Source organism: Sipha flava, unplaced genomic scaffold (genome assembly GCF_003268045.1).
Source record: "Sipha flava isolate LNK unplaced genomic scaffold, YSA_version1 288_pilon_pilon, whole genome shotgun sequence".
Taxonomy (NCBI): Eukaryota; Metazoa; Arthropoda; class Insecta; order Hemiptera; family Aphididae; genus Sipha; species Sipha flava.
In genome coordinates this window covers 276,674-290,737 of record NW_020272957.1, presented here as the reverse complement: position 1 = coordinate 290,737, position 14,064 = coordinate 276,674, and the positions used below count along the sequence as shown (strand labels likewise).

The following is a 14,064-nucleotide window of genomic DNA, read 5'->3' as shown; positions in this document are numbered from 1 at the left end:
AGAATAAGGAATATACGTATAACAATATAATTCATCTATTGAGCAACAATAATTAGACCCAAGATTTTTTATACACTATGAGGATATTGAAATTTCAAAATTACAAGTAGATGAAATAAAAAACTTTTTTTTAGAAAGAACTATAGTGCAATTAAGTTTTAACATATGGGACAGTTATTAACAAATAGCAAGCAATCGTTATAGATAAAACAACTAAATGCAATATATGTGCTTATAAAATATAGGTTTTTAGTAAAATAATAAATGCTATACGATTGCGGGCAAAAAAAAAAAAAATGATATCCGTAGACCATTCTTTCCCCACTACCACGTGCCAAGGTATACGTGAAAATATGAGTAGCCAACAACGAAGCCGTTGCGTATCTGCGATATTTTATGGAAACATAAAATAATAAACCGTTTTTGAAACGTTATGATAAGGGCCCGGATTTCAATGCAAAGTGCTTATTTTTTTGTTGATCATACACAATGCTCTCTAAAAACATAATTCGTTTCATGTAAAGAGGGTTTCAAAACTACAAATTTTATTTTGCAATTTGTTGCATATTTCGAGGTTTTTTCATTAATAGAGCATTTTTAGTATTAATGAGTCATTTTGTTGGTTTTTAATGCATATTTGTTCGACATACTTAACAAATTTAGTCTATTCAAAATAAAATCAAAAGACAAATTATTTTTTTGATATTTAAGCAAGTTTATCGGGTTTTTCCATACACATTTTGTCAATCTTTATTTTTCAATTCAGTTATTATCTTATTTTAATTTATTATAGACTATGGAACGTTACCAATATTCGGTCGAATAACAAATAATCAATCAGTTCTTATTACATCGCAGACGTTGCTTGGATTACGTATGAATGTGATTTTAATGTATTAAATAATGCCCAAAATAAAAAAAATTATGTCATTTTTAAGGTTATTTTTGTGGTGAAATACATTTTTGGCTATTTTTTAGAGCATATTTGTATGATTTTAAGTATATTTAAATCCGGGCCCTAGTTATGATTGTGTACTTTACGCGCAGTTCTCGTTAACGAATTTCAAAACGTCGACATCGCGTGTAACAACGGAACGGAGATATTTAAGTTGAGAAAACACCACATCACGGTGTGCTCACGCGCGCCGGCAAAGTTGAAATACCTTCTGTTGTTTACGCAACTGAACCACGAACTGATCTTAGGTCTCGAGCGAATGCGTAATAATTGTTTGACGACTTGTTGTTCGGGGTACGGGCGCAGCGCGCCGAAATCGGGAGTACTTCAAAACGTATCGTGCGCTCCGATGACGGAATCGCTCGCAACGGGTCCAACGGGATTTGGCGCGCGCACGACTGCGGGAGACGATGAATGAACGGTTCATTCGGCGCGTGCGGTAAACCGACGGATGCTCGTGCGACAAGCGGACGGGACGCGTGCTGTTCGCAGGAAAACCCTGTCAAGAACACGGGGTCCAGCTACCGTGTCCGGAGCAACGCCGAGTAAATGGTCGCGAGTCTTAAATGTTATCCTCTTCACCCCCCCCCCCCCGCACCACCTCTATGACCTTTTGGCACGCTCGCGAAATATCTGAACCCGCGTGTCGCGGATACGACCCTTGGACCGCGGTGATTTCAATTGATATCATCCGGCAATCACGTGATAGTGGTGGCGCAAGCGTTTTGTTTTCCATACGACTAAATATCGTTTCTTATTTATATCACAATTGGAAGACGGAAGACGCTCTTCTATGGATCCTCCATCACTAACTCACGACCGTTTTTAAACCACAATAACCATTCAAAAATCTTGCTAAGACTTAAACATCACCATACGCAGTTTTCGTTATTTGAAATGTTTTGGGTTAGCACATTTATATAATTAAAAACAAACAAAATGCAATCACAGCTCTTTGACTCATTGTAAAAGTCGTGACATATCGTACATTTCAAATCAGTGCAGGTGATTACTGAACCAATTTATCGTTATTGGACTTTTACAGTCCTTATCGATGCATATTATACAATGTAATGTCATCAGTGGATTATAGATAACGGTATATATAGATATTGAAAAATTATTTGTCCCGGAACTTTTTGAATATAATGTTTATATATATTATTCTGTAAGCCTTGAAATCGCCGACTTGCTCCGCTCCACCGGTCCATCTCTCTCTCTCTCTGTACGTTAAATGTTCGTTGTTTTTGCGACGCTCTACGGGAAGCCACTTGTTTGGCGACGAACGCGTGTTAGGCGGACGCCAGAAAAATTCACTGTATACATAATATAATATAATATTATACATAAACAGCTGCAGACGAGACATACCGGACGGAGAAATGAAAAACGGTGAGGTTAGAGCGACGAATAGTATTAGAGTTACGAGGGTACAATTCGGGAAAAGAGAAAGAGAGAGAGCAAGAGAGAGAGAGAGAGAGAGAGAGAGAGAGAGAGAGAGAACCCGTCATAGTCGCGCAGATGTTCCGGTGGATGGGCGACGAAGACGGCGGCGGTAGCAGTGGGTAGGGGTTGTTTTTGTGTGTACGCGGCGCGTGAGGGTTTTCGGGCGTCCCGACCGACCGTGACGACAATATTCACCCGACCCCCGAGCGGCGAACGCACAGGGATGCCCAAAGCACTGCTGGGGGAGAGGTGCACCCGTGGGAGAGAGGGACGAGGAAAAAACCGTTACGACTTGCCGTAGCAGAACGCAAATGCGGGCGCAAATCGACACGCGCATGTTATAATTTTATAATACTATACGTTGAAACGCAGTATGTTCATAATATACGCATTGTAGTAATATCGTACCGAGAACACGCAAAAACAGTAAGTGGCTCTGATGAAAATTAGCTGGAATCGAAATAATATCGACGTGTTTTTCTACACTCTTGCGAGTCCACATTTTAATAACGATAATGCTGATACGAGTTTAGAACGAATTAGAATTTATGAAACTCCCTGTGTTCGAAAACACGGTGATTCGCATTTTATTAGAACTCAACAATTGAAGTTCAAACCGATCTTTTCATTCAATGAAATCAAGATATGTTTTCAGAAACGATATAATCGCGTAATAGTCCGCCCTAATGCCTGTACACGCCAAAATCCTCCGCGGATGTCTGAAACTGATACGATATACCGTCGGCGAGAGAACTTTTAATGCTCAGCACATGCGATCGCATCTGTATGTGTTTTGCACAAAATGTGCACTGCTTACGGATCCGGAAAATTAACTCTTAACCGACACGCACGATAACAAACAACGTACTTATTCGGACGACACGGACTGTGCGTGTGTTTGGTGTGGCGTGCAATTCACCGCGCGCACTAATTCAAAGTCAATAAACCAAATTCAATATTATAAGCAATATTATTGCCAATGTTCCGGTTACAACGCCGCACGGTCATGGTTGATCGTGTGCATATCATCATCAACACGTCGTCCGTCCGTTAATCGCATAGGCAACACAGCCGTAGACGAAATTAACTGAGAACGATATTGCGGCATGCCGTCGATCGCGCGCTCCGTCATAATGATACGAGAACGCTTATACGACGGCAACGGACGGTCCGACGTTGGGAACACCTGAGAGAGACGCGAGAGTATTATATTATTTTCGGTTACAATGTGGTCCAGCTGTGTGATTAAAGGTGCACACGTCTGCTAGTCGATCCGCATTGTGCCGACAAGGCACGGGAGTATAGGTATACGGGCACACGCGCGCGCGCACACACACATGCACATGCACTCGCCGAGGCTGATGTCACACAAGCGACTTGTTGATCGACGGCGAATAATCATCATCGCTTTGGGTCACATTTAACATAGATTTATTGTTTCATCGTCTTTAACGGTCGTTATTGCTTACAACGTCCCGCGACACATATTGCTACGCTAATAAACGACGACGACGTCCGCGATACGGTTTACGAGGCAGATAACGGCGCAATCAAAATTTCGGCCTGATAGGCCGTTTAAAAGTCGGTGTTTCGCAAAGTTCTTAAGGTTCCGACGTATTTTTTGGAGAAACCCTCTGCCGAAAACTTCAATATCGAAGCCCCAGCGTTTAAATCTCTAAGGTCATAAGTCGCCGGGTTGCACAACGCGTTCGACAACAATAACCGTTCCAGAACTATCGCACATTGCGGCATCAATGCGAAAACACTCAAAAAATAAAAATTTATTTTCTACATATTTCTATAGTAAAATATTTATTTTCCAAATGACTGTATACATAAAATGTTGCTCCTTTAAATTTTAGAATTTTTATTATTATGTAGGTAAGTCAGAAAATAAAAATAAATGACATAATAAATCAAAATCGAACATTATAAAGGTCCGATATTATACACCACTATTCCTACGGACGATCGATGACAATAGAGCCTTATCGACCAGGTAGTGGTTCTTGTAATATGTCTTAACGATTTATCAATCGCATTGCACGCGTTAACATTCAGTGTGCGAATTGTCATGATATGAAAAGAACGAGAGTAAGAATAAATTTTCCTATGATTAATATCGATTATTATGATTTATTATAAGTTACCTGACGCTCCATCGGGTCTCGCGACTAGCGTCCAGAACGCTAACAAAATGCACGTACTGACAAAAATCCGACATGGGTTTCTTCTCTTCATGATTCGTCGTATTACTTAGTCAAATAACGTCGTAATCGGCGCACCAATACGAGAAAAATAATTAATATTAATAAGTATAAAAAAAAAAAAATAATAATCCGATGATATTTAACCAAACTCGACGCAGCACGTCATGATGACCGTCTCTCGCGCGCACTTATTTCATTCCGTATATGAATAATTAAAATAGACACAATCGATCGACGACGGAACGGAAATATTAATTTTACGGTAAACACGAGTAAACACACACGCGCGAACGCGCACACCACACACGGAGTCGGTCGCGGAAAAAAAATAATTATTTATATTTTATTCTATTACTAATATAATATACTTATCAATAATGAAATGTAAATGCGGCTCGGACGACGGCACGAAGCTCGCGACGCGACGGATTATTTGGAACTGGCCGACGGTCGGACTTCCATGAAAAATACCGATGCCGTATTCGTACGCCGCAGGATGGAGCAAAGGACGCTACACCGATCGGCGGATGTTTTCATCGGATTTCGGTCTGGTTTTCGACGGGATCGATCTCCGGACGGATTTTAGCTCGTTCGTGGTGAAAAATCGCTGGAAAAGTGTCCGGAAACCGTCGAAAACATGCGAAAACAGACGGTACTGCTCTCGTCGGGCCCGTGGACTGGTTCCTTTCTTCCCCTGGGCGTCGTACACCGCGCTGCCTGGCGGACGGCGTGCCTAACGACAACCACCTGCTCTTTTCGAATCCATTGGTAACCAAAATGTTCTTATGCGCTTTAATGTTGTGTTTCTACGTTGTCGCCGCCGCCGCTGCCGTCACACGTGGATTATTCGAAAAGCTGAAAAATAATAATTCTAAATATGTTAGACACAAATGCGTATATGTTTTCATATACTGTATGCCGTATATTGCTGAACAAAAGTTTTTATTTGAAAATTAACAACATTATATTACGCACATCACGCCTAATTAAATAGTTCATAATTTGTATGATACGTTTTTTTTTTTTTTTTTTAAATAAACACGAAAAGTATAATATTTAGTATTTATTTAAAAATTAATTTCTTAATTTATTCCGGCGGCCCTTTCTTAACAAATAATTATTTTAAAATAGTGTTATATTACGAAAAAAAAATTTCGAATAAAATGCAATATCAGAACTGAATTAATATATATATATATTTACAAATGGTTTCACCGAGTATTTTCTAGCTGCTACATTATGTTAATAGTTCGAATCGAAGGTAATAAACATATGTATAAGTATAGGAAATCCGTTTTTTATAAAAAATGTAATAAGAGACTATAAACGTGAAAAAGAAAATATTTTTAAAGGATTATCATTAACATTTATTTTTAAAACTACTGATAATACAATTACCTAATTTTATAAATATTTTAATTAGGCAAAAATGTCTATAAGGTGTAACAAGTTAAAATGTATTTGTCCGTGAATAACTGAAATATTTTTGATGTTTTGTATATTTATTAATCCAAAGCCACGGACGTGGTGCGAGCTCGGTGAAGAAAAAAAATATTAGGAGTCGGAACGGTTAGTAATTTCTGGAAACGGATTATTTCCATTTAAAACGTGTTTAAATGTTTGTTGTTCACAGCGCAGTGTTGTCTGACACACCATTGAGTCGACTAGTATCAAACACCTATGTACATGTATTTCAGAAATATTGTGTAGATTTAACTTAAATCTGTTTGAATATAATTGTCAGCAATTAACGCAAGGGCGTATTTGAAGGGGGGCGAAGGGGGCATTCGCCCCCAGGGTTCGTATTTTTTTTGAATATAATATTGATATATTTCAAAAATTTAATGTATATATAATTAAGAATATAAATGACTAGTCTATCATTATAATATAATAATAACTTCAATAATTTGTCAATTTGATCACGGGTATCAATTTTTGTTTATCTTCAATCATAACATTTTTGGTTGTAGAACGAATAGTGGTATTATCTTCCACAGATATTGCTACGATTATAGACATTTACAACCATAAACGAGGTATTTATCAGATAATATAAAGTAATTTAAAGTAACACTTTTTTTACCACATATTTACTAGTTAGTCATTTTTTTGATGCATTTATGCATATTGTATATTTTTTTATTTATTAGAACTATAAAAGTCCTTAATAATTTTACTCGCCTATTTTTTTATTTACAACATAATATCTGATACCTACTTTTTGTTGTGCATAGGTATTTAGTCATTTTTTGTGCACAAATGCATGCATATTTGTGTATTTTATAGAGCTAGAAACCCCTAAACCAAATAATAATCATAATAACAGACAATATCTGTTTCCATATTCTTTAACTTATAAATATTGACCAAAAATATATTTTTGTAAATTGAAAATATGGTTAAGATCAAGAACATTCCAGCATAGGCTAACAGGTTTGGCTTTGCTGCATGTGCTTAAAAATATTATTGTATCCATTAATAAAACAATCAACAAATTTGTCAAAATGAAAAAAAGAAATTTGGAATTTATTATCTGACTACTTACCAACCTTATGTTTTCTACTTCGATATTTGTTAAATTAAGTTACCTATCTTAATTGTTTTTTAAAGTTTTTAAAAAATAATTAATAGGTACTATTAACACTATGATTATTTGTTGTTTATTTTATACAGGTTCAGACTGAAAGTACAATTTCAAAATAAGGAATAATTGTGTTGTTATTATTAATACTTATTTTATATGCTGTAGGTTTTAAATATGTTTATTAAATAAATATTAAATTCAATTTAGTAAGTATATTTTTATTTATACACTCAAATGAGGAACAGGAACATGAGCTGTAGATAATGAACCAGTGGCGTACCCAAACATTTTTTAGAGGGGGGGTCCAACATTTTTATTTTATCTGTTCTCTAATTATAATTATAGTTTAATTCAATATCAAAAAATTACTGTTAATAACTATAGTAATAGTCACAATAGTTATACACACATCACACATATTCTGCACGAAGGTTTACTATAATAAGTAGGTACTATCATTTGAAATCAATTTTTATTTGGTAGTAAAATTTTATAAAAAAATACATTATTTAATTAACAATAATAAATAATATTAAAGAAGCAGTATAAATTAAATATGGTTTATACATAATTGGTATATTTTATAATCTATAAACTTTGTATATTGAAAATAATGGGAAATTAAAATACACTATTTACTATTTACTATTAAACTATTGAGTTTATAGAAATTTCAATTGGGGGGTCCGGACCCCCTTAGGTATGCCTCTGTAATAAGCTGTAAATTATTTTTAGGTTTTTATTAAAGAAAAATTAGTTTCGCCCCCCCCCCCCCCATGACCTTAACTCAAATACGTCCTTGAATTAACGGAAAGTCTTCTCGAGGAGAGTTCTTTAGTAGATCTCCTAGATTTCATTTTTCAAATATAACAACAATTTATTTTACATAATAATACAAAAAACAATCACATACCTACCTAATACTTTAGTTATTATTATTAGCTATTACTTTAGTTATTATTTAGTTATTATTATTATTACGTTACCATGTAGCAATCTCTATAACTTAATTAAATATTTAAGGAAAATCTAAAACCTCATTATCAAGGGCGTACCCAAGGGTGGGTTCGGGTCCGAACTCTCCATTGAAATTTCTACATAGGTACTCAACGATTTAATAGTAAATAGTATAATAACAGTATATAGTGTATTTTAATTTCTCATTATCAGAGAAAATAAAAAATTTGGACTTTCCCCATAAAAAATTCCTGGGTACGCTCCTGCTCATTATTGTCAAAATTGGATCATCAAAATATTTAAGCGTAAACTTTGATTTTTTATATTTGTATTTAATCAAAATAAATAAACTATAACTAATGTAAATGCATAAATATAAGCTATAAAAAAAAAAAATTTAACTCAAAAAATTGTTTAAAATATTTTTAGATAATCAACTTAAACAATACAATTTTTTTTAGAGAGCAATGAAATATAAGTGTATTAGTGGAGTGGATTGCAAATATAACTGAATTATAAATATTAATACTAATAAAAATCGAGAACTTCCCGTATAATTAAATTAATTTGAACATTTTAAAAATAAATATATATTTAAAGAAAAATATACTGTTAATAATAAATAGTTCTCATATGATGTCTATAAATGTATGTTTGTATGTATGTATGTATGTATGTGTCGAAATTAAGTGTTTAATTATTAAAAAAAAAAAAATATATATATATGAATTAAATTTATCTAGTATCTCGAGTGATAACCAGAACATATTTAAAAATCAACTAGTCATTCTCATCTGGACCAGTCTGACTAGGTTTATTTATTATTATGCTTTAAATATTTATAACATCATTGCAGCACGATCTGAAGTGTTAGCAAAGTTTATGTTAGTAGAAAAAATTCCCATGACACAAGATTAGACTATAATATTATACACCTTTTTAAAAGCCAATCAATTGTGTAGCACACTGTAGTATTTGAGTGGACGTGTCAATATATTATGTTAGACGGCCTTTGTGTTATTTATATGTCTGAAACACTTGTGAATGAGTGTGTCTAAATATTTCTCGACGTGAAAAATACTTGTATCGAGTAGAACTGAGAACCAAGAACACGATCTAAATTCAACATACTTTGTTAATATTCATTGTCATATTTCACTACCAACAATATATAGTATTATTAAAGTATTAAGTTATGCATTTATCGTGATCACGTTTTCACTGATAAGGATTTTGAGGACAGATTCCCCTTTGAATTTCATTATTAATTTATTATGGATATATTTTATGGACCTTACACATATTCACATCAACGTGGTATATAAGAAATAACTTCAACTCACTCCATAAGAAAATCATGAGAATCACACTGAGATCTACTATATTATGAAAACACTGATTGTAGCAACTATTTTTCTCTAAGCGTAGCTACTCTAAGTATCGCAATATTATACATTAATTATCATACTGACATACTCGTATAGTGATAGTTACATTAATAGATAAACAAAGAACGCGGATTATACAGTAATAATTATTTTATTTTGCCAGAATACAGTTAAAATATATAATATAGCATGTATAACAAATTATTATAGTAATAATTAACATTAACGATAATGTTTTCACCCAATTTACCACTGAGGTAAATTGTATTGATGAAATTGCAGAATGTAATAAATTATTTATTTTTTATTATTAAATGTTAAATAATTATACATTATGAATGACTAATATTTTAATTTACACGAAGAAATCAAGTTATATTAAATATATTTATTTTATTTAATTATTTTAAAGTGCATGGCCATCATCCTTAATTACTCCTCAACCCCAACTATTTAATCTAGCATTTAAATGCATTATTTTTTATAAAGGACAATTTAATCTTCATATTTAAAAAAAATGTACATTTCAAATAGAACGTCCAACTTTGATAACTTACTCGAAGTCACGTACATTATAAAGCGATGTAATTTTAAGTTATTATCGCGATTCATGTTGCCCGAACATAAAGTATTCCCATAAACTTGAAATATAAACACAATATACCCATAACCACGAACAACTTAAGTCATTTACTTAACTGATATTTACGTACGGACGGGATAATAATAGTTTATAAACATGGAATGGAATGGTAAAAATTTTTTGCACGGCTATGGCATATGCCTCTTACACATTGCAGAATAACCGAGATCGGTAAAAATGTGGAGACGATTTTGTGAAAATAATAACACATATAGACTGCAGGTCCGCTTACCAATTGTACGGTCATTAAAAAAAAACCACGTGATAGTCATAAAATTGACATCCCGGACCAACCAAAAACAACATAATAACCTCGGGAGACGTTTTTTAGCACTCGCACTTATTTACAAATTTATTTTCAGACCATGTGATATTCATTATTTATGGTTTTAAATAGTATATCTTTGACTGTTTTCATTGGGATAGCATGACACTTGTTTGTCTTTTTTGTGTACAAACAGTGCTCACGTTGTTCTTGAAATTACCGATTCAACTGGTGTACTCGTTAAAAAACTTTTCACTCCGTGTACGGTCGATCGCAACGTTTATCGCAGACCGTTGTGTTTCACCTTGACGTGCACGTAATGCATTTTATACCGGTAAAATACTACGGTCCAGTGATGTAGTCGTAATTTTTGTAGTGAGTATACGCTTAAATACGATCGATAATTAAATGTTGGGGCCTCCCCCCCTTATATAGTTATATATACGTTGTTAAAAATTTCATATTTATACATACACTAACCTGTCACAATTAAACCCATGGGCGTATTTTAGGGGGGGGTCGAAGGGGCGATCGCCCTCCCCCCGAAATCCGTATTTAAGGAATTAATTATATGTGAGATACACATTTCAAATTTTTTTAATGTCGATCATTTTATAACGAAATAAAATTACGCGTGACTATGAATACAGAATTAGGCTTTTTGTCGAGTCCATACTTATACAAATAGATTTGTTACAAAATAAGCGTAACTTTCAAAACACAACCAGGTGTAAAAAAAAGTCGATATGTCCATGTGGATCCGATGGATTAGATTAAAAAAAAAAAAACTACAAATATTAAGGATTCACCTGATTTAAATATTACCAAAAATTTGACATTTAAATTTTGAGCCTGAATTTAAGAAAAAATTTGAGTCACCCCCCCCCCCCTAGAAGTAAGTCTAAATACACTCCTGATTAAACCTCGTATAATATGTTTTCAGAAGTTTATTTATCCAATTCCACTAAATCCAGAAAAATAAATATTGGATCTTCTTGAGAAATCGACGCTTTAATGAATATAGTCATACATGATTTTGAGCAAACTGTTGTTGATTCATCAATTAAAACAGAAATCTTAGACTCAGAATCGATTATTTTTTTTATAACAATTTCTCTCATTTTGCATGCAATATGAATTATAAAAGAAGTACACGAATACCTAGAATGCAAAATTGAACCTAAGTGCACACCGTTACATTTTTGCAATTTTACAAGCTTTGAATGGTCGTCAAAAGGCCTATTGTGCTTTGGTATTTAGTATGCAGTGCGAAAAACACATTCATTTGAATCTTCATTTCTATTGAGTTGATCTCCAAAGCTCTTGGTTATCGCTTCTGACTCTTTATCTTTTTTAATACTACAGGCAAAAGTATGAGCACTAGATTCAACATGTCTCTTAATCTTATTTCGAAGACTGGCTAATCGTGTTTTCTTATTTAGATGATAACCACTATCAACCAAACAAGACATCCATTTTTTTGAAAGTTCTGCACCTTGTTTTTTATAAGTTATCAAATAACCAGCTTCTTAACAAAAAATACAACCTAACTTTTCTCTCGAACAAATTAAACAGGGAAGTTTTGTTTTTCTTTCAAGCCATTGCTCAAGTGACCACACAGAAGGCCATTGTACTTTTTTTCTAAAATTATAAATGAAATTATTATATGTGGCGTATTGGCGTGGTCAATAAAAATAATATTTTGATTTTAGAGTTCAGTAGTTTATTTTTGTTCACTATTGTTGTATTTCTCTTGTCATCGTTTGTATCCGAATATTTAAATTAATTTAGGATGGGAAAAGAAAAATTATCTACGTAAGCTACTCTAAAAATATACGATTTGTATGATGTATTCAAGCTCTTTTTTAAGCGCTTATTTTGATGATTTTAAAGGCTATAAGTCCCGAGTTCTGATTATTACTATCTAATACTTACCTAAACGGCTATACATTAAATTTAAAAAAAATATAATTTTCATTATTTTATAACTAATAGCAGTCCCTAAAATTGTGTGAGTATGAAATTTAAAAGTGTGCTATTCAAATTAAACCTTTATAATAATATTATTTATAATTTTATAGCTTGACATGTTTTTAATGTTTTAATGGATTTTTTCAAAACTACATTTTAATTATTATCTACATTCTACATAAACACACAGTAAATAATATTTTGTGTTATTACGTATTGCACTCTTATTATAGTTATTATTATTCACTTTTATTGAGAGTAGATATTTTTATTTTTATCAGTTTGATATTTTAGGGACTGACTTATAGCTACTATTTAAATTGTCGGCACCTACAACAAAGGTTGTTTTTCAAAAGTCAGTGCAATAATCAGTAATATTATTTTAACTAAAATGTACATAACGCCATTATGAATATTTGTCATCATAAAAATGGCAAATTTGATAATTAATTGAAATATTGTCTTGAATATTTAAAAAATGCTAATTTTATTTATCATATTAAATTTTATTGATTCCAAATAAATATACTACCACTTTTACATTTCCTAATAATTTATCAAAAAAAAAGTAGTAAGCTTTTTTTGTCTCCCAAAAAATTGTAAATTTGGATGTAACTGGCTTTTGTACTGGTGTCTAGTGCCTTTATACTTAAATATTAAAACACAAATTTAGAATAAACAAATATGTTAAGTTATAACCAATAAAATAGATACTTACAAAGTTCATATAGAATTATTATTAATTTGTTAAGTACCTACTAAGATTGTGTAAAATACAATGTACATACTTGATCAGCATTTATTTCCATAAAACTATTTAAACTCGAGTTTGGATCATCAACACATTATTCATTTAAAATATTGACAGTATCATTTGGAAAAATCTAGCATTTATACGATGTAAATATGTATAATAATCATAATAATGTAATATTAATTGTATAGGTATATTAATTAAATACAATTATTGTAAATATTTATCGTTTGTAAATATATATCATATTACATATATTTATTTATTAAGAATAATAAATTTACAATAAAATACAATTTCGATTATCAAAATGTTAAGATGAACTTTACTATTGTTTTTTAACGGTAAAATAACGTTTACAATTCTTTAATATTATATAATCAATTTTATCAGCGATTTTAAAAATTATCATACATCCTTCAAAACGAATTCATCTATCAAAACGATCTTTTACTTTTAATAACAATAAAATAAAATTCTTCAAACTCCAATTAAATATTTAAATCTTTTAATTATTATTATTATTAAATTGTATAATAGTACACATACCCCCCCTTTAAGTCCGCACCAGCGGTATCGGTATATTATAATATATAATATAAAATTAAATAAATAATTATGTAGATAGTAACAACTCATGTAAACAACATTACTCATATTTTCTTTTTTTGTAGGTGGACTGTCTACGGACGATTTGTCTGAATCCATATCAATGGGTTTAAAAACCTTTAAAATTTAACTCATTTTTGATTTTATTCAATATATGACAATTAAAATTTAAGTGAATAGTGTACAAGCGTACAGATATAAATGTCGTGTATTCGTTGGCACAGGGTTGTTTTATATTAACAATGAACTCCAAAATGATCTATAATTATAGATGTTAGA

General features: G+C 32.2%; 1 protein-coding gene across 2 annotated transcripts in view; it reads right to left on the bottom strand.

Moving 5' to 3' along the window:
* Positions 1-5,239, bottom strand: part of LOC112685706 (neurogenic locus Notch protein) — a 48,917-nt gene extending 43,678 nt beyond the window's left edge. For both annotated transcript variants that reach the window (XM_025557661.1, XM_025557660.1), the window contains exon 1: positions 4,552-5,239. In XM_025557661.1, the coding sequence (XP_025413446.1) occupies positions 4,552-4,642 (91 nt within the window). In that variant the 5' untranslated portion in view covers positions 4,643-5,239. The remainder of the gene's footprint in view (positions 1-4,551) is intronic.
* Positions 5,240-14,064: the final 8,825 nt, after the last annotated feature.